Source organism: Python bivittatus, unplaced genomic scaffold (genome assembly GCF_059951505.1).
Source record: "Python bivittatus isolate LINGU-HERP-01145 unplaced genomic scaffold, Pbiv_v1 ctg000080_np1212, whole genome shotgun sequence".
NCBI classification, from domain to species: domain Eukaryota; kingdom Metazoa; phylum Chordata; class Lepidosauria; order Squamata; family Pythonidae; genus Python; species Python bivittatus.
In genome coordinates this window covers 62540421-62568399 of record NW_028277035.1, presented here as the reverse complement: position 1 = coordinate 62568399, position 27979 = coordinate 62540421, and the positions used below count along the sequence as shown (strand labels likewise).

The window sequence follows — 27979 nt, the reverse complement described above, 5'->3', positions numbered from 1 at the left end:
GACCACATGGGAAAAAGGAGAATGAAAAAATATAAGAAAATAAATTAGATCCTAGGAAGAGCACTAATCATGTTCTAACCCAAGACGTCTCAATTATGAGCTTAATTAATTCAATTACTTTTTAAATAGGAATACATTTATTCTTTCCTTGAAAGAAAGCAACATTTTCTTCCATAATACTTCTACCACTTGGGAGGAAAAAAATAAGAAACATCTCAAAATGTTTCCTGTTTAATTATCTAAGACATGAAAGACTTGCCGGACATGTTTTCCTGACACTTCAAAGGGTTTGTTTTTGTATGTTATTTCTCAGAACTGTTTTTAGATTACTAACAGAAAACAATGTTTTCAGGTTAAACTATTGGACTATTTCAGCCTTTTTCAAATAGTGGCCTCCAAATGTGCCTCCTGAACAAGATGGTTAATTTTATGGCCAGCTATAATACTTCTACAGAAAGTTCAGATGCTGAAAAACTGCGATGGAAGAAACCAATACCTTCATAGCTTGCTAGTATATACCTCAGAATTATTTGGTGGCCAATATTGGAAACAGGATACCAGACTAGAGACACCCTCAATCTTATCCAACAGGTTCCTTATATGTTTTTAAAACAAAGACATAACCATCTTCCTCCTCAAAGCAACCTCAACTGTATTCCAGAACAATCCGAAAGTACTGGCAGCCAAATGCAAGATAAAGAGTTAGTGAAAAATAGCTTCTGTCCATAATATTTAACTTAGAGTTCAGGTTTTTTACATCTCAAAACTAAATGTTGAAGAGCTTTTTACTTTTTATGTGTTCATTTTATATCCCACCTTTCTTCCAGAAGCTCAATATGGCTTACATGGGATGATTCTTCATTGCATCTGCAGTCACTGTGGGAAGTAGGTTGGAGTGGGAATGAGTGACTGACTGAAAGTTACCCAGTGAATATGCACAGATGAGGGTGAACTTGATTCTGAATCTAACCCTAACCCTAACCCTTGTCTAATACTTCATCTACCACATCATATTTACTCTCCTTTTCTCATCAACACAGAGTTTTTTTCCAGTGACACTCACCATGGTCATGGGCAAACACAAAAAAGTCGATTCCTGTCAGCATCTTGGCCAAGTCATCATAGCGACAGCAGTGTTCTCCAGCACCATGAACAACGAACACCAGGCCCCTAAATGGAGCATTAACATGGAAAGCATAAAGTTAGTGTCCAGGAAACATACAAACAAGCAAACTGTACTTATTTATAAGTTTTGGTTTAATCTTCAGAATGAAAAAGCTAGCTATTTCTTGGAACACATTTGTTTCTCACAGTCCAACCATCCACAAGACAAGAGCACGCCCTCTATTCTAACTATCAGTTAATAATCTAAGAATCTGTTCTAGATGTGCTCATACAGAACTGGCAGAAATAGCATTTTTAGTAATACCTCTTTTCCTCTGAATGCCTACCTTGCAGAAGCTAATCTGGAGTCTATATTGATATACTTAAGGAATCAGGTAAAAAATTATTTTTATTTCTCCCCCAACTTAAAAGCATTTAAGGTTTTTCCTTTTATTTTTATACTGGTATCATTTTTAATGCTTCATATTGTTAACTGCCCTGGTAACTCTTAGAGATTAAAGGGTGTGGGATATAAATAAAGTAAATAAATAAACAAAGCAAGTGTACTGTCTTAGGGAGACAGATCAAGCTAAGTAGCTAGGAGATTGAATCCAGTTTAATCTGCAGCAGGATATATAGGGCAATGATTAACTAAGGTTCCTTTCTTACCAGTGAAGATACCAAGTGAAATCCATAGTCTTTTCATTAAATTCTGCTTGGGAAGTATTTATTACAACATATTTATAAATATTATGTATTGAAGTAGCTTTTATGTGCTTCATTTAAAAAGATGCACAATAAATTATATAGCGCCTCTCATTAATAAACAATTTAACTACAAAATCACAATCGTAATATCTTCTAAAGATTAAGAATGAAGAAGTAGCTCCAGCAGAGAATTATGGTTCAGTAACACATCCTCCATTCAGAACAAGTGTGAAAATGTGAATAATGTAGAAGTGTGACTCATCCGTCAGGTCATTGCTAGCCCACCACAGCTTTAGCGCCGACAGCCAGGCCTGCAGAACCTGATGCAGTTGTATACTATTATTTTAAAAGTTGGTCCAAACACTGGTGGGAAGAAAACCCACCAAGCAGTTGTATTTGTCAGACCACCCAACTTCCAGGTAAGAAATCCAACATATCTGAAATGTACCAGATAGGGAAGTCTGTGCTAGGGGACTTCCGGGGAAGCAATGGCAGACTGAAGATGGCTCCACAAGAGCAGAGTCGACACCCATGGTGGAAAGAGGAGACAGTGACTAGATCAGCTCCTTGGAATTCCTCTTCGGAGTAAGGAGAGCACCAGGATTGGTTCGCATACTTCCTTTCTTAACCACTTTAGGAAATTGCTTGTTAATGGTTTTTTGGATGTTAAGAATCTTCAGAAGGGCAAGTTTCATTATACTGGGTGAGTTTCCTTCTATCCTTGATGAAAGAAATTTCATGCAAGCTTAAGGACTTTAAATTTTTTAAAACTTATTTTTGAATAAACAGCAAAAGGGTGACTAAAATGTTGATTTTGGAAAGTTATAAATGGATTAAGGGGCCAGATGGACTTGAAATAAGATTCTGAAATTTATTACAAGAATATTTCCTGTGGGTTGTTTAAAATTTTCAAAAAATATATATGAAGATTTTGAAACTAACTATAAGAAACCTTCCCATGGGAAAGTGTTGTTGATTAGAGAAAAAAAACATAAGAGGGGACTTTGAAGGTTGACTACAGGGAACCAGAAAGAACTAAGATTATAATTAAAGGAGAAGAGACCCATTAATACAGAATGGAGTAATATTATTTGACTGTGGAAGAATTCACTCAGAAATTACTCTTAAGATTGTCTGCTATTATAAGAATGGATTCAAAAGAGCAGATTTGACTGAATAAAACAGAGACAGAGGCTGATTTGAATGTGGATCTGAAAATGGATTTAAAAATTTCAGGCTACAAAAATGGTATGGAAAATGTTACACCGGATTTACAAATGAAACCAGCTGATGTCTTAATAATTAAAGGGGACATATAAATAATAAATCAGAAGAGTGACTTGAATAGCTTTCTTATCTTTGATTTACAAAAGAGACGTGTTCACTTGTGAAGGATTTTCTGAAAGGAGACAAAGAGAAAATGATAATAAATCAATTTGTGGGACACTATTTGAAGGGATTAAAGATCAAGATTCTTAAAAGTAAACATAAGGAAATACAAAGTGGGTTTATTTGATCAAGGTTAAAATATATTATGTTGTTGTTTTTGGTAGCTATTAATGGATTTTTCTTGACTAGGTCCAAATGATGAGACTTTAAATATTGTTTATAGATAAGAAATAAGATATTGGAGGAGGAGATTTTTTATTGTGTTTTTAGAGAAAGTTATAAGTTACTGTGCTAAAAGTAAAGGAAAGGAATATGAAACTGATTTATTGGATTAAAGTTAAAATATATACTGTATGTTGTTATTTCTGGTAACTCGTAATGGACTTTTGTTGATTAGGACTGAATGACCAGGCTTTATAATCTGTTCATAGATAAGAGATGAGATATGAGAAGAAGAGAAGTTTTGTTAAAATGTCAGCGAAGGTAGTTAATTATTGAAATTGTCTGTGCTTATCTTGATGAACGGGTAAGTCATTTCTTTATATATCTTTTTTCTTTTTTTCTTTTTATATTTTTCTTAGTTTGTATTAGTTTGTTATCTTTGTATTTTTAAACTTTAATAAAAATTATTATTAAAAATAGGAAGTCTGTGCTAGGACCACAGCTCTGTTCTTCAGGAACTTGTTTTGTTGTTTATTTTCATCTCTAGATACTATGATACTGCTAGAAGACTGTTCTGCTATGTTCCAAGAAGAAACCTGAGCAGGAAATATGTAATGCTTTTACTGTATATGCTGCAATCAAGCTAAGTGTACAAAAGCCTCTTGTGGATATCTGAGCTGAGATGATCTCTGCATGCTTGGAAACAGGTTCTGCATGTATAACCTGCAGCTGCTACTACAGGATGACTGGCAGGCAGTTGACAAATCCTTAAGACTGCAACTTGATGCACATTAGCTTGAGAGTGAGTTCCACTGAATCCAATTTGGAAAATAGGTTCATGACAACCCAATAACCTGATTATGTTTAAGCAAGTGACTGAGCCTAGCAACATAACATCCTACAGATAACACATAATTAGCAGGTTGATTAAGCAATTATAACGAATTTAAATAGGAAAGAAAACAAGTGACCTCCCTTAGCTCACAAAAGAAGCCTTGAAATGGTACCACTGTCTTTTTTTTAGTTTTAGTTTTTGTATTAGTCTGGTCTGAAAAATCAACACAAGAGCCAATTAAAAAAATGTGAGAAACCTCAATAATTATAATTTATTAAACTTGTATGCCGCCTGATTCTCAACAACTCTTGGTGGCTTACAACAATCAAAGACATTACCATAAAATCAATAAAACATAAAAAATAAAGATAAAAGATGGCAAGCATGATGAACTGGGGGGTCTCCCTCTCCCTCACCGAAAGCTTAGGTGAAGAGCTAGAATTTCACAGCTCTTCCAAACAACAGTATCTTTTTTGTTGCCCTTAGATCAGATTTATAGCAAGATGTTTTTGCCCTTGCCTAGTATTGGTAAGAATCTGTCCAGGAAATAGATCATAGAAGTACTTCTAAGTGGAGAGACAGAAGATACTTCCAATCTACTGGACTGTCAAAATTATTAATATTGAAATATGTGGGTTACTGTCTCCTTTTGGCTGAGAGCCAATATTCAAAGAGCCATGTAAAAATGCCTCCATGAGGTGCTAGCTATAATAGGAAGCAATTAGGGATGGACAAAAATGGTCTTTCAAAATTCTCCCCATATTTTGGGGCACAGAAATTGGGTGGATGATTTCTCTGAACTTCTCCAAGGGAAAGGAGAAATTCCACAAACTATCTCAAGGAAGAAATTCCTCAGCAGGGACAGCACCACCACTGCTGAAAAAAATCCATGAGACAAGTTCCTTGTGACATATTTCCTTGGAACCTAAGAGTGGCACAGGAAGCCTGGAACCTGAAGACAGCTGGAGAAATTATTCTACTTTGAAAACCAGGATACACACTTCTTGGCACTTCATCACTAAAAAAAAGTGCAAGAACATCATGCTCTACCCATGAAAATATCTCTGAAATTCTCTCTCTCTCTCTCTTTTTTTTTTGGAAGAATTATTAAAGCAAATTCTCTTTGACTAAAATTCTCTCTTTAGCACTTAAGAGACGCTTACCAGCACAGAGAATTTCCATGCTAAGGCGGTACTACTGGAACCCATCTGTAATTACAAGGTTTTCACACACTATAATAGCCATCATCTCTGTTCAACAATGCACGGCTAGAAGTCTCTAATCTTCCTTCAACAATTGCCTTCTGCAGCTACCAGAGTTCCTAGTTTGGGACAGTTGCTCAAATAGGGTATGCAGGCAACAGTATTTTTCTTCCCCTCATTTTTTTACCCCACTTCCAGCATCTGGCATATAAAAACAAGATGTTGATGAATCTGTAAATTTTTGGTGACTCTTATAGCCATAAATTACTCTTTCTTTATTCCCCTGTAAAAAAAAACAAAAAAAACCCCCTAAATAATTGAAATAATCAGTTAGTACATGACATATTACACATATATAAAAATGACACATGCACATATTGTACTTTTTTGTTATTCACAGAACTACTGCCAATCAGTTTCTCAAGTTCCAGTGTTATGGGAACTCTAGAAAAATGTTTCAGTGTTCTACCTCCCCCTCCCAAGATTACCATATGCCAAAAGAAAGGCCACTAGCAGGATATAGGCGCTATACTTGTGGCGGGGGAGGGGTACGTTGTCATAGAGAATAAGGAAGATGATCTTGACAGAGACAGGTGAGATACATTACCAAAGTGACAAGGGGAAACACATATCTTAAGTCCAAAGCAAGCAGAAAGTATGCAGCAGCAGTTCAGACAGACACCTCCCTAATTCACATGGGTATTAGAAGGGGAGGTGTACAGCACAGACTTGCAAGATTCTGCTATTATAATCTATTTCAATAAAAGTAATTTTAGTCTTCCTGTGGAGTAGATTTCCTGGTCTGATCTACTAGTGGGGCAGACAGGTGGCTACAATCTGCTTCAATGTGTGGAGCTGACACTATTGGCCTCATAGAAATGAAGTACAGAAAGTCCCCTAGATATGAACTTTCAAGTTGAGAACTTCCGCCAATATAAACAAGATGGACCTGGAAGTTGGAACCAGAAGTCGGGAGAAAGCGTGCCAGAAACTAACCCTTTCCCATCTTCTGACTTCCAGTTCCAACATCCAGTCTTGACTTCTCACATGGTTGGTTGTGTTTGGTGTGTGGAGACTGTAAATTGCAGACTGCAAATGTCTGCAATTAAGCCCAAGAGTCCTGACAGGGAGGGGAGTAGCAATCCATGATAATAAGCAAGAGAGGAAAAGTAATGAAAGAGATGGAGGTGCTGCTTGGCATGTGGATGAAAGACCAGTATCAGCAACGTGCGCCACTTAGCCTAATACTGATCCAGGAGAAGGCTAAGAGCTTATTCCATGACTTACAATAGAAGGCTGGTGAAGGTGCTGCTGAAGAAGTATTTGCTGCAAGCCATGGGTAACCACTTTAAGGCTCGTATGAACCTTCATAACATGAAAGTCAGTGCCGAGGCAGCAAGTGCAGACGAAGCTGTAGCCAAGGAGTTCTGGGAAAGCCTCAATGAGATCATCGAGGAAGATGGTTATTTGCTCCAGCAAATATTCATTGTGGAAGAAATGGGGCTTTACTGGAAGAAAATGCTGGATAGAAGGTACATCAGCAAGGAGGAGAAGACCATGCCAGGCTTCAAAGCTGCAAAGGATAGGCTAAATGTGCTGCTAGGTGGCAATGCTTCTGGTGACCTGAGCCTAAAATCGCTCCTAGTCTACCACTCTGAGAACCCACGAGCTCTCAAGAACATCTCAAAAAGTTGACTTCCTGTTGTGTGGAAGGCTAACAAGAAAGCTTGGGTCACCTTTCTGATCTTTGAGGACTGGTTTTTCCACCATTTCATTCCAGAAGTGGAGAAGTACTGCCACACGTAAAACATTGAGTTCAAGATTCTGCTGACATTGGATAATGTCCCGGGTCATCCACCATACCTGGACAATTTTCACCTGAATGTGAAGGTTGTGTATCTGCCTCCCAACACCACCTCCCTCCTGCAGCCGATGAACCAGGGAGTGATAGCAACCTTCAAAAAATACTATTGTTTAGGCAGGCAGTCCAGGCAACCGAAGCGGATTCCTAGACGACCTTGTGGCAGTTCTGGAAGTCCTACGACATCTACGAGGCCATAAAGAACACTGATACAGCCTGGCATGAGGTTACCCCTGCAAACATGAACAGGGTGTGGAAATGTCTGTGCCCTCAATTTGTTCAAAACTCCTGTGGGCTTGAGGTGGCAGAAAGGGAGTCGCAGGCTGTTATCAGCAACTTGGTTGCCTTCAGCAAGGAGCTTCAGCTCGACCTGGAGGAGGGGGACTTTCATGAGCTGCTAGCTGCAGAGACAGAGGACCTCTCTAATGAAGACCTCATGGAGTTGGAGGAGCAGCAAAAACAAGAGGAAGGGGAAGAGATCAAACCACCGAAGCGCTTCCAGACCAAGCTGATGGCAGAGGAGTTCAGCTTAATTGAGAAAGCACTATCACTCTTTGAGATGCAGGATCCTAACGTGGAGCGCTTCACCAAGGTGTCTGCAGCTGTCCATGATACAATCCAGCGCTATAGCGTCATTTATGAGAAGAGGAAGACCACCACCCAAAGTTCACTGGACTGCTTCTTCAGGAAGGTGGAAAAAAGTGCTGTTTCAACTACAGAGGACGTGGCTTCATCTCCACAAGTGCCTCCGCCATCTCTGCAAGCGCCTATGCCATCTCCACAAGTGCCTACATCAACACTGCCTCACAAAAAACATCGAGTTCAAGATTCTGCTGATCTTATGGAAGATGTGAACTGTGTGTGCTTTTTGCTTGTTGGACTTAGGAACAAAATGGACTTATGAACAGCCTCTCCGAACATAACCCATTCGTAAGTAGGGGACCGTAATTTGTTTTGTTGAGATATTTCAAGTCCTTCCTCTAGCCTCTCTAGTACATCTAGTCTAATGGGTCCAAACTGAAGATTTTTATGCAAGGTGTACTAAAGTGCTGTTATCTAGTGCAGGAGCAGCCTTAAAGTACACTGGCTTTAAAAAGTGCTGATAGTTCTTCCAGCCCTTTTTCTCTCTTGCTTACAAATCATATAAAAGTTCTATCCACATTTGGGGAGGGGGGGAGATGAGATTAGAAGAGAGGTGGGGGAGAGGATGCCTTCAATGGTACCATGTACTATTAGCAGATGACCTGAAGGTCTTCTCTTGTCAATTCTAGCTGACAGAGTAGTGTGGTAGAGAACTGTGGTGAGGTGAAACTCTCAGCCATATTCCAGCCCATTGACCCGTCACCTGGGTCACCTGGGCTATTTCTGGACAGAGATTTACAGAATCTTACAGAAGACTGATATAGGTGCTATTTTTTTTTTTACAGATTGATAGACTGATCATCTGCTTTTTCCTGTCATTTTGGTTAGCAAAGGAACTGGCAGAGCTCTTTCCAGTTTGATCCCACCTCCCAAATACAATATCCTGAACTGGTAAATGTTGCAAAGAAATGCTTGCAGCAAGTAGCAAAGCATCTGGAAGCTTCACATGGGGTAGGCATGATGGCATTAGAGTAGGCATAATGGCATTGCCACACTGTATTCACATGGGATGTTCCTCTGTAGGATGACTGGTAAGGACAAGTGAAAGTAGCTACTGTACAACCTGCTCAGCAACTGAATTTTTATCACTATTCAGTGGTATATTGGTGCCTCACCTATACAGGAATCAGTGTACTAGCATTCCAGTTTTCAGGTGTATGAGGAGCCCATGAAACACTTTAAATGTGTCTTGCAAAGAGACCCGCTGTCAGGTTTCATGTGGGAATGTTCCTTCAGATTAGAGCAGTTTGCCCAGCAGTTCCAGATGAAACAAGAGATAACTATTAGTGACCAGAGGGGAAGGAGTATGCCTGCAAAAGCATAACCTAGCCAACTAGGGGGGAGGCATTGAGTACAATTAATGAAATGCTACAGATAGACTGCACCTCGCTACATATGCCAGCAGAAATGAGAAAACATCTCTTTTGACAAGAAGCAAGAAAAGACAAGCAGAGGTAGTCTTTGCAGTGGGCCAGGGCAAGTCTGGGAACAACACGGTGCATTCATGTCCTTAATAAGTAGTGGGATGTCTTCACATATGGCAAGAAGGATGTGCAGATGAGTTCAGTGATGTTTGCAGGAACATTTTGCTTTTGTCAAAATGACAAAAATTATGTCATGTTGCAGATTCTGCCCCTTCTAACTGCATGCACAAAAGGGGCAGGGCTAGCACTGTGACACGGCTGTTGTTCTGCCTGCTGCCCCTGCAGCCCCCCCCCCCGCCCCAGCTATCGCTAGTCATGTTCAACTTGGACCGACTGAAATCAGGAGGACTTAAATTAGTCATGACTAATTCAAATCTCACTGCTTCCATTGAGTCTCCTCTAAGAATGATAAGTTTGGATCTAATTCACTATTTATAACCTGCCTCTTAATTACAGAGATTCATGAGGCAGCTACCAAAAGGATATATATATAATCATCAACAAATGAAGCAATCAGCAATCTAAACCAAAGATAGCAGCAGAATCAAATAACGTCAAGGATAAGCAACATTTTAAGGTCCTTTTTAGCATTCTCTACAGAATGCTAGAGAAAGAGAGCTAGTTGGAAACCCTTGAGTTCAGAGACAATGTGCCATGATCAAGAAGGTATATTCTACACTGTCACCTAGCTCATAAAAGTAGGTTGTTCTGAAGTCATACCACAAATTTATATAAAATGTTATGAAACTAGCAACTTTAATTTTTTTTCTGAATAACCACAAACGTATGCAAAATTTATGTCCTGAACAAAGAAGTTGTAAAACCAATCTGCATTTTTTTAGGTCGGAGCATTTATTATCTAAAATTATTAATATGCTACAGTGTGTGAGTATTTGAAGTTTCAGTGTAAAAAGTACAAGGCTCCTAAAACACAATTGCTGACTTTCTTAGTTTGAACACTTGAAAATTAAACGCCTTCAGAAATACTCTGTGTATGTAGAGATCACCAAAAAAGAAAAGAAAAAGAAAAAGTGGAGAGTGACTGGGAGCAAACTCACATGTAACCTGACTCATTCATGTGAGGGTCCACTGCAAAGCTGATCAGAACCAAATTCATATATTTTATTAAACGATTGTCAGCACAAATCATGGAAATGGCTTCTAAACAGTCTTTGTAACTACCAAATGTTTTCATCACAGGGGTAATTCTACACCAGCTTTAATAGCAGACATCTTCATGGACTGCTCTTTTTGGGAGTTGGGAGCCATCCATTCCGGAATCATGAGAGTGGGGTGGGGGTTACAACAGCTTCCAAGCTGCAACATCAACATTCTACTAGAAGCTTGTGACTAAATTCCATGAGATCAAAAACACATGGCTGCCACCCACATCTCCCAGTAAAGTTAGAGAAGACAAGCAATGTGATATCATACTCTACATTTTCCTGGCTATCCTCCCTGCACATTACAGCCAATTAAATTGAGCAGGGGCAGGCAAATGTAAAAAGTGCTGGTATCATTTTATGAGTCTTTTTTACGCAAAACACAGGGAAGAGCTATGGAATGGCAATTGTCATGTAATTAAGGTAACATGTGGTTCAGCACTTAGATTGCCATCTGGTACAGTTTTGCTTGCTATAGAGAAAGGCAAGACATCACATAACTGCCAGCACTGCACAGCTGGACCAACCAGTGAACACTGTTCATTATAAAGGCATCACATTCCATTACATATTGTCTGCCCACCCACTAAGAAAGTGTCAAAGGGCAAAGGGATTATCAAGCAAAGCTCCGAAAAATGGGAAAGGCAAAGTGGAAGGGCTTCCAATTACTTTTTGTGTTCAAGAGTGGGATGCGTCCTAACAAAGAAGGGACACATTTTGGAAGAAAGCTTTAACCCAATTATTAGTTTATTTATTTATTTGATTTTGGTGCCACTTAACTCCAGATTGACTCTGGGCAGCCCACAGCATACGAAATTAAATTTAAAAAATACAGTCTGAAGAGAAAACATTAAACAAGATGGTGTATCTGGCCAGCAACACAGAAACAACACTGGAACAACATAGTTCCAGCCACTTAGCCCAGAGATATAGTCATAAGCAGGCAACATGCATCCTACAGACTGCATGCATCTCCTCCACCTCCATTTTTTGACCAAACAGCCCTGAGCCCATTACAAAATTGTGCTGCCAAAATCTGGTGGGGTGATTTTTTTTTCACAGTGTTTTTAAGAATAACATTCATGTTAATTCTTCTCTAGACACTTTTGCCTTAAATATCCCAAAATATTATAAAATGTATTTTTAAAAAAGATAAAAATTTCAGCTTTGCCTATTCAAGTTACTTCAGTGTGTCACTGCCACAGTCTTTGCAATGCTCTGGGGGCCTGGAGAGCAATTTTTTAAAAGGATGTACAGACATGGCTGTGAAAAGATAACTCTCCCTGGCTTACTAAATGCCTTTAATTTGAGAACTTGACAATGCACTAGAATGTAGGATATTACCAAAATATCTCATGGTTCTCCACCATTTTCTTCATCTTATATTTGTAGTTCATGTTCAAATAAAGAATCTTGGAGAGCTATTTTCAGACAGGTTGCTGAGCTTAGTGAGTATGAATTAGTGATATCTGGAGATCCAACTCTCAGGACTAGGTAAACTAGCAGAGTCTGGGGTCAGAGTGCTGAATTCTTACTGTAATGTCACAGGGAGCCAAGGCATCATCTTGAAATCTTCCCTGACATGTATGGAATGCCAAGTTTTAATTTATTTCTGAAGAGAAAGGCTATTATGCTTTTAATTGTCAGTGGAGATTAAAACACATTAATCATGTATATGAACAGCAGTCTTATTCAGCGTACAGAAGAGTCTTACTATAGCCCTCTTGATTGCTACACTTTGTGACTGCTGTGAAAACTAAATGAAGTATACTTTTGTGGATTTTTTGTGAGTTAAAGAAAAAGTATGAACTTGGAGTCTTAATCATGATTCATTTTTCTCGTGTTCTATAATTTGTAGGAGAGTATACAAATATTCGTACAAGTGAAGAGAAAACACTGTAACAGGACATACAGCCACATATAGAGGGCCATAAGCAATCCACCAATACCCCTTTTGCAACCTGTTGAATTCTCCTGGAGTGGGAAAAACCAACCAACCAAACATTAATTTTGGGGGAGGCTGCAAAATGTTTTAATGAGCAAAGTAGATGCCTTAAGTCTTAAAATCTCTCCAACCACTCCAAAAGTGAGCCATTAGAAATTGTACTTTGGGGGCGTGGCCTTCCATGTGCCATGCAAAACTGGGTGTGTTCCTTGAACTGCCAGAAGCTGCAAACTGTGTTGCTGAGTCAATAGTTAATATAACATGTGCTCTAATGTGAGTCATGATTTTGTGTTGATTTAAAGGGTGTAACTAATTCAGCATTTTTCTAACTAGATACTATGTCCACAGCTTTTCAGTGTATTTGGTCTGATCCACAGTCCCAAAAGCTGAAGATAAATTAAACTATATCTGTACATGTTTATGTATCTAAAACATTTATATGTATTCTTTATGTAATCATATGGAATTCCATGTGATTTATTTCCAAGTAAGTTAGTAATATTATATAAGTATGTTATCTTCCTGGACTTTTCAAATAATTTCATGTTGTATTTCTTCTTAAGTGTTTATGTTGAGAAGTCAATGAGTGTAGCATTATCAGCTAAAGAAAATAAGTTAGGGGACCAAAGAAAAAAGGAAGCTGGATGTTTTGGATGTCCTTAAACGCTTTTGGCATCAGTGCCTTTATGCAACACAGCATGATGGTGCCAGCCATCTGAATCCTTGCTCTGTGTTCATTAATTTTTCTGGAAAAATTAAACCAACATGCCCCTCAGATGATATCACGAGATGGGTCAATGCTACTGTAGAAAGAACAACAGTAAGTAAGAAAGAAAAAAATACCCTCAAAATCAGGAAATGCTGGAATTTATTTTTGTACCAGAACTGAAAACAGAAAAGGAAATCAACCCTCATTTGTAGCATAACTGGCAACTGCCGAACCAAAACATACATGTACATCTACAGCAATGCCAAAATAACAACTCTAGTTTACGCCTCAAGCTGTTATTCATTTACAGGAGAATATGCTTTATGTGTGTTCTTTATTAAAGATAGATAAATTATAACACATTTGAAAGGCACTTTACCAAAGACTCAAATGCCTAAGAGCTAATTATAACCATGCCTATGCTGCAGCTTATACCTATTTTATATCAATTCTATGACATTGTGAATCATAATTATATTTTTGCATATATACACATACCCACACACATATACACACATACAGAAATTAAAACTACTTGTGTGCAAGAAGGGATACACAAGTATACACAGAAATGAACTTTTGTTTATACAATGGTAATTTCACTTCTGTCCTTCCTCCTGCATCTCTAGCATCTCCGAAACCTTCTCTGGAGGTTCCTTCAATCATCGGAAGTAAGACCGCAAAGGAGGGGAGATGCCTTTCCATCAGCAAACATAACATGTAGATGACCCAGTAATTTGTATAGGAAACATGCTCACATTTTTACAACATTTTTGGGAAAAAAGTATTACCAGCATTGAACTTAGTGCATATGTATGCCACATTCTAATTCATAGATGGGAAACTTTTCAAGTGTTGTGTATGTGTATATTATGGATGAGCAAGCAGGGTGCTGGAAAAATGATACCACATTGGTGGATGTTAATGAAATGTTCTGGGTTATGTTTTGAGGAACTGGAGTGAGTTTTTATACAGTTTTAGGTATGTTTAAACCTACTTGACATTAAAATTTCTTTTTGTTCCCTTTTCTATCAGAAACCAGTGGGATATCACTCTTCCATTGTTTGGAAAGTTACTGCCAAATGTTGGCTATGTAATTTCAGAGGACTCCAAGGACCACAAAAAAGGATATCTGAGGGTTACTTCTGGCCTGTGGATTGCCCACTCCTACTCTATTCAACAAGAAGTTCATGATTTGTAGCCATTATCACCATATAATGTAGATGTAAAATGCTGATTTAGACCATTATTTTGTATTGTCCCTGACTAGAAGCAGCTCTCCTAGATTTTTGATAATTATTCTGTTCCAGTTCTATCTACCAGGATCTAAATCAGCACTCTACACTGAGCTATAGACTTTCTCAAGGCTATCTTCTACAAGGCCTTCTGCTTATGGGGTGATTCTATATTACTAGGTATAATATATACCCCATACCAGGATACTGTAATACAGTGTATAACTTGGTCACCAGCAGAGACAGCATAACATCTAGGGAGCCTGTGGATGTGGTTTCCAAAACAGGATGCTTAATTAGGTGGATCCTCTAAAATTTCTGTTTAAATAAAAACAAGAGAGAAGGGAGAGTATGACTGAAATTGAGTAATGGAGGGGACCTTCCTAGCCATGGACTTAAGATGTTTCAAAATAGGTCTCCAGCTGATAGTTTTCCTGCTAGTTGCCCAAGACCAGCTTCTTCCAATGAATGGAGCACACTGTGGACTGGACTGCCTGGGCTGATCTGAGCAGACGGACCTGCTAAATACCAAGAGGTTGGACTATACCAACTAAAAAAGCTTTAATCCCTTCCAGTTCTAGCACTTTATAAACACAACCCAGTATGCTGTATCACAAAATCAAAAACAAGCTTCTTTGTTAGTGTTCTGTGACCCCAGATGTACTGAGCTTCTATCATAATGACTATTTACACTTGGTAACTGATTGATTAATCAAGTGAAGCTGCACAATTCACGAGCTAAAAACCTTGGATGCATGTGTTGACATCACTGTGGCTTGTTATGAAGCCACCACCATGCTTAGGGCTGAAATGATAACCACACAGTGTAAATATGAAAATATACACTTAAAATATACACTTACTTGGCTTTAGAGATGGATAAATTTAAAAGTATTGGGCTGTTTTTTAAGCATAAGATCCATTACAGCATGAATCTGCCATTTTTTGTAGAAGTTTCACCACAAATCACAAACATTTTAGCGCATTTCTCTTAATATACATTTTTTCCCCTGACATTTCTCTACCGTAATGAATTTTGACATGCTATTTTTCCTAATGTAGAAGCTTTTTTCTCTCTCTTGGCTTTAATATACAGACCTTTGTGTCCATCATTTCAATAAGAGAACTCCCCTCTCAAAATAATTAATTTTAATTTCAACTGCATTTTGACTTGACTTGATCTGGAAAATGCAAATTAGTTTAGTCTGTATTAAAATAAGAACCAAACAAATTTCCCTTCCCATTTCTGTTATGAATTAGTTCCTGCAAATTCAGTTGGCCTTATTTCTGAGTTGAGAGAAACAACTGGACTGCATATTCCACTGATTTTACTGGTACTGAAGCATTCTAATACGTACCCACTGTGCATTATTTAAATTTGCACATCTGAAGATGGAGTTTTCATGATAAGCTCACAAAACAGAACAAGGGATTACCAATTACAGTCTAAAAACTGACCTACCATTACTTATGAAAATGAAAAATATGTACAGCATGGATATATTACTAGAAGGTTCTCCATAAAAATGGCAGGATACTTTTAAAAATACAAACTTTTTAAAAAGTGTATGGTGCTTTTTCTACTTGAGCTGCTGCCAGTTCTTAACTCTGAAGTCTGCTATTGCTGTTATGGTCCATTGAGTCAATCTGACTTCTGGTGACTCAATAACAAGTCATGGAATTTTCTTGGCAACATTTTCAGAAGTGGCTTGCCAGTTCTTTCTTCCTAGTTCTGAGAGAAAAAGACTGGCCCAAAGTCACCCAACTGGCAGGACAAGAACTCCTGGTCTCCAAGCTTCTAACTCAATGCTTTTAACCACTACACCAAAGTGGCTCAACTCTTAGTTCAACTATTCCACATTTATCCCAAAATACAAAGTTTAATTTCTTATTGCTTCTTCAACACTATTTCCTTCAGCCTGGCAAAAGGAATGTACCACAGCTCTACATAGTTTGAGAAGTCTCAAATGCTACTGAAGTGACAGGGAATGGGAATGTGTAATTAACACCTTCCAATACAGTCCTAAAATTGGCTAGAAGTACTGAAGAACAAATTACCTCTGCTCTCCATATTTAGATAGGATTGCATTTTGTTTCCTGTGAGCCTCAGAACCCTGGAAAAATGAACAATAGTCACCTCTCTTTTTGCGAAGTCTGAAGTTTTCCCTTAAGGGAATTACCAGTTATTCTCATCTTTAAATAATGTAATTTGCTTTCACCTTATCTGGGCATCACTATCTAAATATATAGAGAGGGTAGTATTTTCATACAAATGAATTTGCTACAAGTATAAGACATTCAAAATAAGCATGAGTTCTTAGGCTGACAGTCTGTTCTTAAAATGTTGTACACTTCTTAGCCTGCTATCATGTCTTCCCATTGTCGTCTTTTCTTCGTGCCCAATGCCTTCACCTGTTTCTCTTAAATTCCTCCTCCCAGGTCTTATCCCTTATCATCTTACTTGTTCTCCTCCACACATATTCCAGTTTGTTAATGTCCTTTCTGAAACGCAGGGACCAAAACTGAACACAAGATTCTAGGTGTGGTGAGACCAACACAGAATAGAGAGAAATGATGATTTTCTTTGATTTTGACACTATACTTCCATTTATGCAGCCTAAGATTGCACCTGTTTTTGCAATGATCTATCAAAATACCTATTTTTTTCCCCACATGTACTGCTTCTGAGCATGGTTCCACCTTCCCCATTATCCTATACTCCTGCCTTTAATTTTTCCAATCCTAACATAGGACCTGACATTTTTCCTTGCTGATTTCTGCCCATTGTTCCAGAGATTCCTAAATCTTGTTACTTTGTTCTAAGGTAGGGTTTTTCAAACTGGATTCTGTTGGTTCCATGAAGGACTAAGGGGAGAAAAACCTCTCCACAAAGGACTAAGGCAGGGGGGATCATTAAACTTCAACCACACTCAGCTATCTGCTCCTATTCTTCCCCTCTTGCTCGCTGTACGTTATCATTGTTTCAAGGTGCTCCATGAAGAAGGCAACTGGCTGCCTTGCTGTGTGCATCTACACAAAACCTGATGCTCTGCCTGCCCCCATTTTTAATACTGCAAGAGCAATCATGGTGAGCCCTTTCCTCCCGCATCACTTTCCACACTGCAAACCTATTTTTGTGTATGTGCCTGCATGTCCTCAAGAGTCTTGCTTAATAGTCAAGGTGGCATCCTGAGCAAACCTTCTTTGGAGTAAATCCTTTTGATCTATGTGCAAATTAATAAAGAAACTTAGGATTGCACTGCTTGGCTACAGAGCATCTGTGCCTCAAATACCTTTGGAGTGGGACTTTCTTTGGAGTAAACATATATGAAAATTGTGTTTGCAAAGGCAAGCAGGCAGGAGAAAGATGGGGGTTTAAGTGGCTTCAGCCAGGCATTCACAATGGAAAAAATCCATGCCATCAAGACAGTATAGAAAAAGATAAAAACAGAAAAAGCAAACCAAATTCAAGTACTGTTGATGTTACTGCTTCTTCTTATGGCACAAGTTTTGAGAAATTAAATTAACTTTGTCCAATTTCATCTCACAAACAACATTTCCTTGTGTAGAACTTATATATTTCTGGATAGAGCTTTTAAAAGAATATCCTGAAATTGCCAGATGAGCATTGAAATATCTTATGCCATTTGCAACAACATGCTTTCTGCAAGAGAATCTTCCCTTTATATGCAGCAACAAAAAACAAGTATAGAAATAGGCTAAATATAGAAGATCATCTCTGCTTATAAGTAGCATCAACTGCTCCAAATACTGAACTTTTAACCAAGGAAAAGCAATCACATGCCAGTCACTGAACACCAATGTATTGGTCAAAGTATGAACCATCCAAATAAATAGAAAATTCAAGTTGTATTTTTTGTACATTGGAAATATTATTTTGCATCTATAATAAGTAGTTTACTTTTTATTGTTTTACCCATTTTCTATCAGTGCTTGGCTTCTTGACCAGGGGTTCCAGGTTTTTTGTTGTTGTTTTTAACAGATTCTGGGGCCTGAAAAAGTTAGAAAACCTAGACTGTAAGGTGTCTCTTAGGCTCCCAACTTTGTACAGTTTGTACATTTGATAATCGTATACTCTAATTCCTCATCCTCTAGGAACTCATTAATATCATGTCACAAAGTAACCTATGTTAGAAGCATTTTTCAAAAATTGTAACATGAAGATCCTTTAAGTATATTTTGGTGCAACAGATTTTCAATCATACTATACACAGTAATCCATTATACAGCATATACTGACTGTTTTACTCTAAAGTAAATGTATTAGATTCTAATTTGCACTGATAGGTTTAAAACTCTCTCTAGGCACTACATTTGTAACCTATGATCTCCTACACTGGAGTTGTCTTTAAAAATAATCCACCAACACCAATAGAAACCTTTTCTTTAACACCAGTATGGGCGGTATATAGAGAATGTTGGAAACAAAGCTGCAGGGATGAAAGGTTGAAACCTTTTCATCATGCAGAGGCATCATCACCTGTTTATGACCTGCATATTATATAGCTGTTGTCATACATGCCTGCTACAGAATCTGATTGCAAGTTGTTAGTTATTTAACAACTAAGAGGCAGAATTTCTTGCTCACCCATAGCAAATCTACTAGAAGAACCTGAATGTGCTCATCACTAGTGAGAGTGGGAACAGGAAAATGGCAGAGAAAACCATTTTAATCCAAAAATGCAAGGGAATTCCTGGAAGCTTGGTATTCAGACAAGGCAGCCATCAGTAGGCACATAGAGATAAACAACATCTACACACTATTCAAAAGAGACAATAAAAAGGAAACAAAAAGACCAGAACATCTCCTTGCCAGTAATAATCACCCAGATAAGCAGAGATTAACACCAAGATTAACATCAGACAAACAATCAAGCAATAAACAATACCCTAATCAAGGAACTACCAAGAAGAAAAAAAAACCACCCCCACCAAACACTGGCAGAGCAAGCTACTGTATATAAGCAGAGAGCAAACTCCACTTCATCCTAGCACTAAAGATGTTACCTAGCCAGGTAACGAAACATTTGCAAGAAAACAACCAAGCTCAGAGAACCCCAAGGACTCCACAGTTCAACCCTGAGCTACATACATTCTCTTCTATTGAGTCATTTCTAGTAACACAGCATGTTCTGGGAGCAGGCCATCAGTGCTGGTAAAGAAAACTCTTAATGCTAACAAATCCACCCTCCAGTACTTTGGTGCCAAGGATGCACAACTTTTTCAGTGCCAATGGTAGCCCTTGGCCTCTGCATTGAACCCAGGGACTGCATTCCAAACAGTAGTAGGTATCACCAGGACAAAAGCTGAATTTGATTTTATGTACATTTAGTTAAAATTACATATAGTTCAGTCATGGATATTTAATAAATTCTTCCTCTTTAATTTTTAAATTACAATTTGGGAGTAACTTTGGGAGATCTCCATAGATGGCACTTAAGGCTTAGAGGGCCTGGGATTTCAGGTAATTCTGCTGTACTGCTTATAGACAGATTTCAAGTTTTGTTTCCAACTTCATAGACTATTCATTTACCAGGGTTACTGCATTGTGCTGCAACATAGTGACCTCTTATTAAATGTTAACATCTCACCTTTTATCATTCTTTTCTCACCTCAAAGAATGGGCAACAGAAGAGATAATAAACTAACTTTAAATAAGGTTGATTTTATAGAGGTCCTGCTTCTTGTCTCGCTATAGAAACACAGGCCTCATTAGTCTGATCATTTTTATTTATTTTTAGGGGTTTTTTTTAATCCCACCTTTATTATTTTTATAAATAACTCAAGGCGGCGAACATAACTAATATTCCTTCCTCCTCCTATATTCCCCAGAACAACCTTGTGACGTGAGTTGGGCTGAGAGAGAGTGACTGGCCCAAAGTCCCCCAGCCGGCTTTCATGCCTAAGGCGGGGCTAGAGCTCACCGTCTCCTGCTTTTTCGCCTGGTGCCTTAACCATTAGGCCAAACTGGCCCTTTTTATCTTGGTTTTGAGCAGGAAAGCTGGATGAAGACAAACAAGCTGGCCCATGAATAGTCATTGTTTTATTGTCCAATATGTGTTTCAAATATCAGATATAAACTTCATTGAATGTAAAACATATATTTTAATGTAACAATACCACATATCAGCTAGTTAAATGAATGGTTTTAGCTGAAATAATTATAAGTTCAGCTTCAGAGATCTGAGTCTCAAGAGAGAAAGAAAGAAAAAGAAAGGTTTTTCTAGTTGTCTGAGTACAGTTTGGGATGATGTTCTCTAAGTGTGGAATACTCACACATAGATGGAGTTCCAGAAAAAGGGAGTAGAAAGAGCAAGCTTCATTTTTTTTTTTTTTTGCAGAAAAATAGCAGTCGTGTTGGCTTCCTAATAAAAGATGATGTAATTCTCTTCTGCCTATGGAACTCAAAACAAGCACCTTCCTTAAATGGTGTGTGTGAGCTTGTTATAGTCAAACATAGGGGAAACCATGTATTAGTTTATTAAACACAACAAAAGGCAGGCTCAGACCACAGAAGAAATAAGCATGTTTTTACCTCACCACGATCAGATGCTTTATGCAGACATACATGGGAATAAAAATGTAATATTTAAGAAGCTCTTAATAGATTCACTTTGATAGAGAGTCACTGGGAGAACAGAAAACAGAACTGAAATAGATAGAGGGAAATTTTACTGAAACATGATATATATTTCTTTCCCCATATTTACACAGAAGTACTTAGAAATAAATCTGAGTTCAGTGGGGCTTACTTCCAAATAAGTGGGCCTAGGATTGTAGTCTTAAAGATCTTATATGAAAGACTAGGTTTAACCATGGTGAAAATGTATAGTTGCACAATGACTGTATTAAAATGTAGGTTTCCTATTTCCTTGCATTAATGATTATCCAATTTTCCAAACAATGTTGAACTCTTCTGAACTTGCTCATATACTGTGCAGCTAAAACTTAAATTATACATTGCTACCTTATTTAGTATGAGAGATCTGATCACAGCTTTAAAACAAACAAACATTGTTTCTTGTTATGAGAAATGACTCAGCTGTCCCAACCCATGTTACGTATCAAATTCATTTGCATTTTAAAAGGACTTAATCACAGTTCACACAAATCAAGTTCAATAAGTTGAAATGCTTCTGCAGGTGGAGAGGCACAGCTGCACTGCTTTACCTCAACAGCCAATTACTTTAGAGAACAAAAAATCCCACACATTCTGCCATGTACTAAGTAAAATGCCCATCCTAAAATAAATCATGAAAATTTTTTAGTCTACCCCACAGTATAAGAGGTTGTCTGTAATCTGGTTGTCACTTTGCCCAAGGCACAACTGGTTCTCTCACTGAGTCAATGGCCTCCATGTTTCTATGTTGCACTTACCAGGACAACGATAAGCAACCTAGGACTCCAGAAGTTTTGGATTACAACTCCTGTAATCTTTTTAAGCTGGCCATGTTGACTGTGGCTGATGGGAAGTGACATCCAAAATAACTGGAGGCATCAGGTTGCTTACCTGCACACTAGGAAATAGGAAAGGACATGGTAAGCCAACAGTACACCCAAGATTGGCCTTAAAAAGGGGCCATACCACAATTCTGCAAAAAACCACCTCCACTACCTTTTTTTCTTTTCCCCAACTCAGCTTAGAATTTTATGCTGGTTCTATTGTGCCAGTGGTTCAGCAATGTCTGTTACCTCTTCTCAAGGTCTCAGTCTTTCTCCATTCCCTTCCTTAACCTGAAATCCAAATACTTTTGCCTCTTCTCCCATCTACCCCTTATTTACTCACCAAATGCAGGATCAATTTTATTAAATTAATTCCATCTGCTCAGCCAAAGGAAATCTGACAGGGAGACCTGAGTCTATTAATCACCATGCAGTTCTATACATTTAGAATGATTGTGGGCATGATATGACAATTACCAGGATCTTTTCTTCCACTCATCGTAGCCATAGAAAAAAGGGTGAATGTCTGCAAAAGGTGCCTGAACAAAAAACATACAAGTGATAGGGGCACTCAGGTAAGTGTAAACTGAACTCGGGGAATGATCATTCTTATTGTCTGCACATCTAATTGATTTTCACTCCTGTATCACTTGCTTTTCAGTACTTACCTATAACTTTAATCACACTGGATGACAATAACTACTTTTCTAGGAAATCTGAGATAAAACTTACCTATCAAGATTATTCCACAATATGCTCTAGGTTGGCATCCCTAGTGGAATAATCTTGGTAGATAACTTTGATCCAATTATATAAATTCTTAAAAAAACAAATATCTAATTCTAGCTTGAATGTGCCAGTGAGAAAAAAGTTCCAAACTATTTAAGCAAAAATGGTTAGTTGAGATGTGCTGCTTTTCCTCCTTACGAAAAAAACACCTGAAATGCAGAGACAAAATGCATGCACAATCAGAACTGCTTCTGGCAAACTGCTCATACAATGCATCTGACATGTTAAACCTGTATGTCCTCAAATGTAACACTATGAATGATAGAGCAAGCGTGCTGATAAAGTTTATGTGTGCTGGCTTTTTCGGTTTTAGTTCCACTTCACGCAGGGAGGTATTTGCATGGAACAACTTCTGCATATAGAATGTTCAAAAGTTCTCACAATGCAGAAAGTCTTGCAGCTCTTAGTGTTTTTCTTATAAATTCCAGTGGCCTTCTGAGTCAAAACCTATACTCAAGAGGAGAAACGTGTGAATCTCTTGTGTTATAGCTAACAAAACTACAACTGATTCTTCTTCTGTATCTGAAATTCTGTCAGATTAATAGTACTTTAAAAGCGATTCAAGGCTGTCCTCCAACTATGGCCGTTTGTCATTTAAAACAAAGCAAATCTGCAGAGCGTCCACAGATGAGTCATGGAAATAAACCATACATGGAAGAGAATGAGGAATCTCTTTCTCCACGTATTTCATGACTGTCCCATGAAAGTTGGCTGCAGTTGACAAATTATTCTCCAGCAACCTATAATCTCCCTCTCAAACTCTGCCAGCACAATACAAAAGGGGCTAAAAATAAATGGTTCCACACATTTAAGAGCCACTTGTAAGTGAACAGAACTGATTGTGTTTACTTTGTTGTCAGAAAACTAGGACACTCTTGCTATCAATTAACCACTTGGGGCATGCAGAGCTGTAACAAGACAAGCTACCAGGAGGCCTGAAATGCCAAGTTCTAACTTTCGCTTCTTTACCATCCTTTCATTTCTTGATCAAAGACTCATGTGAACAACACTAATTTGCTAAGAAATTAAACAGGAAATGGAGAATGCAGCTCAGCAACTCACTGAAAAACACTGTAGGCAGTTAATGATTAATTAGCATTATAATAGGGGCAGGATAGTTTTCACAGACGAAGCTTGTTTTAAGATTAAATTTGTTCAATTGTGGAAATCTTTAGGATGATGTGAGGACTCTCATTACAAGTATTGCCCAAAAGTTTTCCCTTGGGTTTGATGAAGCTACCGTATGAAACACGCAATCAAAGCCAGACCCAAAGAGATGCTTCAAAGGCAGCTCCAAATCACGTTAGCTTTGTTCCCGACCTTAGCAGGACTCAGGAAAAAAAAAACCCGTCAATGCATACATCTAGAGCTCAAAAAGCCAGGAAAAAAGAGACAAGCTACTGAAGCAATGCTTTTGAAATGACTCTGAAGTTCTATTTTGGAGTGTAACTTTGGGTGCTGAAGAGAACAAAGTGCGAAGACTTTTCAGGTTTGGTTTCTAGGTGAAAGGTTGGAGGCTTAAGGTGGGCCCTGAATGAGATGAATGGATTTTTAAATGAACCATACATGAATGATATGGAAAACAGTACATTATGGTAAAGAAAGCAATTCTCAAATAATTGGAAAAAAGTATATTTTGTTGAAAGGAGTGCTTTGACTGGTCTTTAACTCCCATGGTTCATAAATGTCACATATGTGGTAAGTAACTGATACCACAAGGTTTCATAAAACATCCACATGGTTAAAATCAATAGTCCACTGTGCCTTGCAACCTGTCTCTAAATTCACAGAAATGAACAGAAACCCTCCAAAAACCTAGTGTGAAAACTGGGGATGACCATGCAGAAGATGTTACCCTATGTTTGTGCCACTTACACTCTTCTTTTTGGAAAAATAAGTTAGACAGATCATTGATTTGACTTAATGTGTTTCTGTCTTTATCCTTTTATGAATCACTTAGCACATCATACAAAGTTTATTAACTACTCAAGCTGGAATACTATAAAATCCATTGAAATAGAAGAGCTGCTTTTGGGTAACTATTTTCCAAAATTGGAAATTGTCTTGTACTATAAAAGTAAAAAAGATTATTCTGAACAATAATGCCACCTTTTTATGTGCATTACTCTTCTCCACAAATAGAACCAACAATTATATTAAGTCACAACACAGAAAGAAAAGAAATAATAATTACTGAGAAAATCCAAACAATATGTTCATCCACAATATAATATCCCAGGCTTCCTGAATTATAAATTACAAGTACAAAGACATTATTTTGTATGGGATTATGAAAATGGGATTACCTAATGGCTAGCCATTTACTTAGATTATTTTAAGTATATTTTGTGTTGTAGAGGTCCACATAATACTATAGCCAAGATACAGAAGAATGTAACTAAATGACAAAATGTAACTGATACATAACTTATAAAACCTAGCTACCAATGATAGATTTATAGCAATTGTAACAGGGCTCTGAAGTTTTGACCTGCTGCTGATGCTAAAATAGTGGGAAGGATGGAGTAACCTAGGCTTCACATACCTTTTGAATGTAATACTGCCCAATCAAGATACCTATTTCAATGCCAAAACACAGGGTTTACTGCTTTTCACATGGCATTTTATTTCACTGAACTAAGAGAGGAAGAAAGACAGAAAGAGAATTGTCCAAATTATCAAACCTTACTCATCTGAGTTGCTTTTACTTATGCAAGTAACAAGTCTTATTCTCATGAGTAGGAGGCTGAATGATTAATAACCAGATCTTCTCTTACTGCAGAAATATACAAGCACTTCATGGGTTTAGCAACTGCTACTCAAAAGCAACATTTCAACCTACTGCATTAGTTTAGTGCAAAGGCTAAAGGATCAAGGTATCTTTTCCTAAGAGATTGTCTGGGGTGAGGACAGTTGTACTACTTCATGGACTGCTGTACAAACAGCAGTGGAACTGAATGAATGGTGTATTTATCACACACAACAAATACACGGTTTAACAATGGTCACCTTGGAGTGGCAGCCGGCTTCCAGTACCTGCAGAAAAGATACTGCCCATCAGCATTGACCAAGTGAGGAAGGTCCTGGTACGGGATTTTCTGAGGAGTTCTCCTTGGGGAATTTTCTTCTGGCATTCTGGCAGAGTGACCTGAAAAATATGGAAAGAAATCAATACATGCTTTTTAACAACACATCTGGAAAGATTGCTGGCAAAGAATCTGCTTAGTAGAATGAGAGGAGTTAATCCATAACTCAACCAAGAAAACCCCATTTTACTTTTCAAAGATACAGAAACCCATGCAACTGCTTTTCAGCTTGAAGACTCAGGGGGTTGGGGAGAGTACTAGGAAAAAATTATCGGAGGACTGAAAGCAAGAAAGAAACTCACCACACCGGCTCCTTACTGCCTTTTACCCCCCCACCCCCGCTTCCTGCCCTCCACCTATGTTTATTTTCCACCGTTTAAGAAGCAGATCTTACATTTTCAAAAACTGTATTTCTTTTAAGCACCAATCTAGTGCAAATTGTGATGCTCCTGGATGGTTCTGAGAAGCCAGCTGCATAAAAGATTCATCATCTCTCTTTTTAAAAAATCTCAAAAGATGAGCACGAGAGACACCGTAATGAGGTGACTGCCACTGTCTTGTTGCTATGATCCTTTCTGACATCTGGGGGGAACGAGGGGAGTGTTTTTTTTTTAAATATACACACACGCACACACAAAGAACAGTCGTAACAAACCTGATTTCATCCTGTGCACGGTTTTGCATTCCAAAGAGAAGCCGGCATTATAAGTCAAATGCAGTCAGACGGAGCGCGCGTGCATGTCGACGGCGAACCGCAGAAGCGCCCGAACAGCCAGCACCCCTAGCGCCTAGAATCAATTCTCCGCCGTTGCAAAAGGCAGGAAAGCTTAGTCGCTGCCCACAGCAGGGCTCGCCTCCCCACCCCTTCTTTGCAAGCTCTTCGGGCTGCCGCCTATTCTCGCTCTGCTTCTTTCTCTTCCGAGCCGCCGTTTGAAGAGGAAACTAGTCTTAATCAATTTGCCACTTCTTGTTCATTTCATCACTCCCTCCCCTTCATCTCTAGCAAATCGGGTATGTGGGCTGGAAGAGGAAGGTGGGGGTTGCCTGTGATGAAGAACTGAGAAAGCAACAGTCCGACTCCCAGCGGCTACACACAGACTTATCAAAGGCACCTTGAATGCACTGAGCTGGGAGGCAGCAGAACGGAAACTTCCCAGGCGGGGTTGGCTGCAGGTTGCTTTCAAACTAAATGGAAGTAGCAAAGGGATGAGCCGAACGGGAGGAGGGATCTCCCCTGCCCTCTCTGGGAAAATAGCTGGAGGTCCTTCCTCTACCTTTTAGAAGGGTCCCCACGAACATATCCCAGGCTGAAATCCCAGAAGAACCAAGGCTTTATTTTCACAGCAAGCCTCTGCTTCGGGTCAGGGCTGCGCGCACCGCGCACAAACGGTGCTTGCAGGCTTTGAAAAGGAGCAGCCAGCCAAAGCTCTGGCCGCCCGCGACCCGCGCAAGGGAACGCGGGCCGTGCCCAACGGAAGCGCACGTTGCCTGCTCTGGGCTGGGGGAATGGAGGCAGCCGGGAGGAGGGAAGGGCTTAGTTACCAGGTGCCGGGAGGCGTTGCGCTTGTCTGGTGGCGCTTACTGCTGGTGCTGCCAGGCGCCGAGGCGCTCCTTCATGCACACACATGTGAATAAGACCCGCTGAGGCCCTGGGGCTTTATTCTAAAGCGCAGCAAATAAAAATAAATGTTTTCCCTGCCAGGCAGGGCAGGCGCACTGAGAGGAGGAGGAGGAGCGGCGGCAGCGGGAGGCTCTTCTCCCGCTCCCCCGCAGCGCTCACTTGTGGCCGTGCTGACCTTTCTTGCACGCCACGCTCGCGACCAGATGGTTTCCTTAGGTGCAGGGGCGTGCCTTTATTTTCCTAGCAGGGAGGCCCCAGTATGGAGCGGGACGGGTGTTCCTGCAACAGCATCAACACGCGCCTCTGTAGGAGTTGAAGGAGCTGGATGCGCGCCGCTGCTGCTCGTTCGCTCAGAGGCGCTTCAGTGGGGAACTGATCCTGGGAAGCGAACAGCAGCCCTCTGTGCCCCAGGTGCATAAAGCCAGACGCTGTACCTTCTCTGCCCCAGGAGGAGAGGACCAGTGCTGAACCACCGAAGGGGCCTTTACTCGTTCACTACTGAACGTTACCATGCTGGCAATTTATAGAATACCGGACACCCCGCGCCATCGCTTTGGAAATATTTTCGCCCAACAAGACAGGCATATAGGGCCACAGCATACGCTGTGTGACGCTATAAATTGCTAGGGCAGAAGAGGGA

At 39.2% G+C, this 27979-nt stretch overlaps 1 protein-coding gene across 2 annotated transcripts in view; it reads right to left on the bottom strand.

Annotated features, from left to right (window-relative positions):
- Window positions 1-27411, bottom strand: part of MGLL (monoglyceride lipase) — a 98025-nt gene extending 70614 nt beyond the window's left edge. The window contains exons 1-3 of one of the 2 annotated variants that reach the window (XM_088134257.1): window positions 26374-27411; window positions 25669-25780; window positions 1064-1170 (exon numbers count right to left, since the gene is read on the bottom strand). In XM_088134257.1, coding sequence (XP_087990383.1) covers window positions 1064-1170; window positions 25669-25780; window positions 26374-26383 — 229 coding nt within the window. In that variant the 5' untranslated portion in view covers window positions 26384-27411. Of the gene's footprint in view, window positions 1-1063; window positions 1171-25641; window positions 25781-26373 lie in introns of both variants that reach the window. The other variant, XM_088134256.1, reaches the window with a different exon arrangement.
- Window positions 27412-27979: the final 568 nt, after the last annotated feature.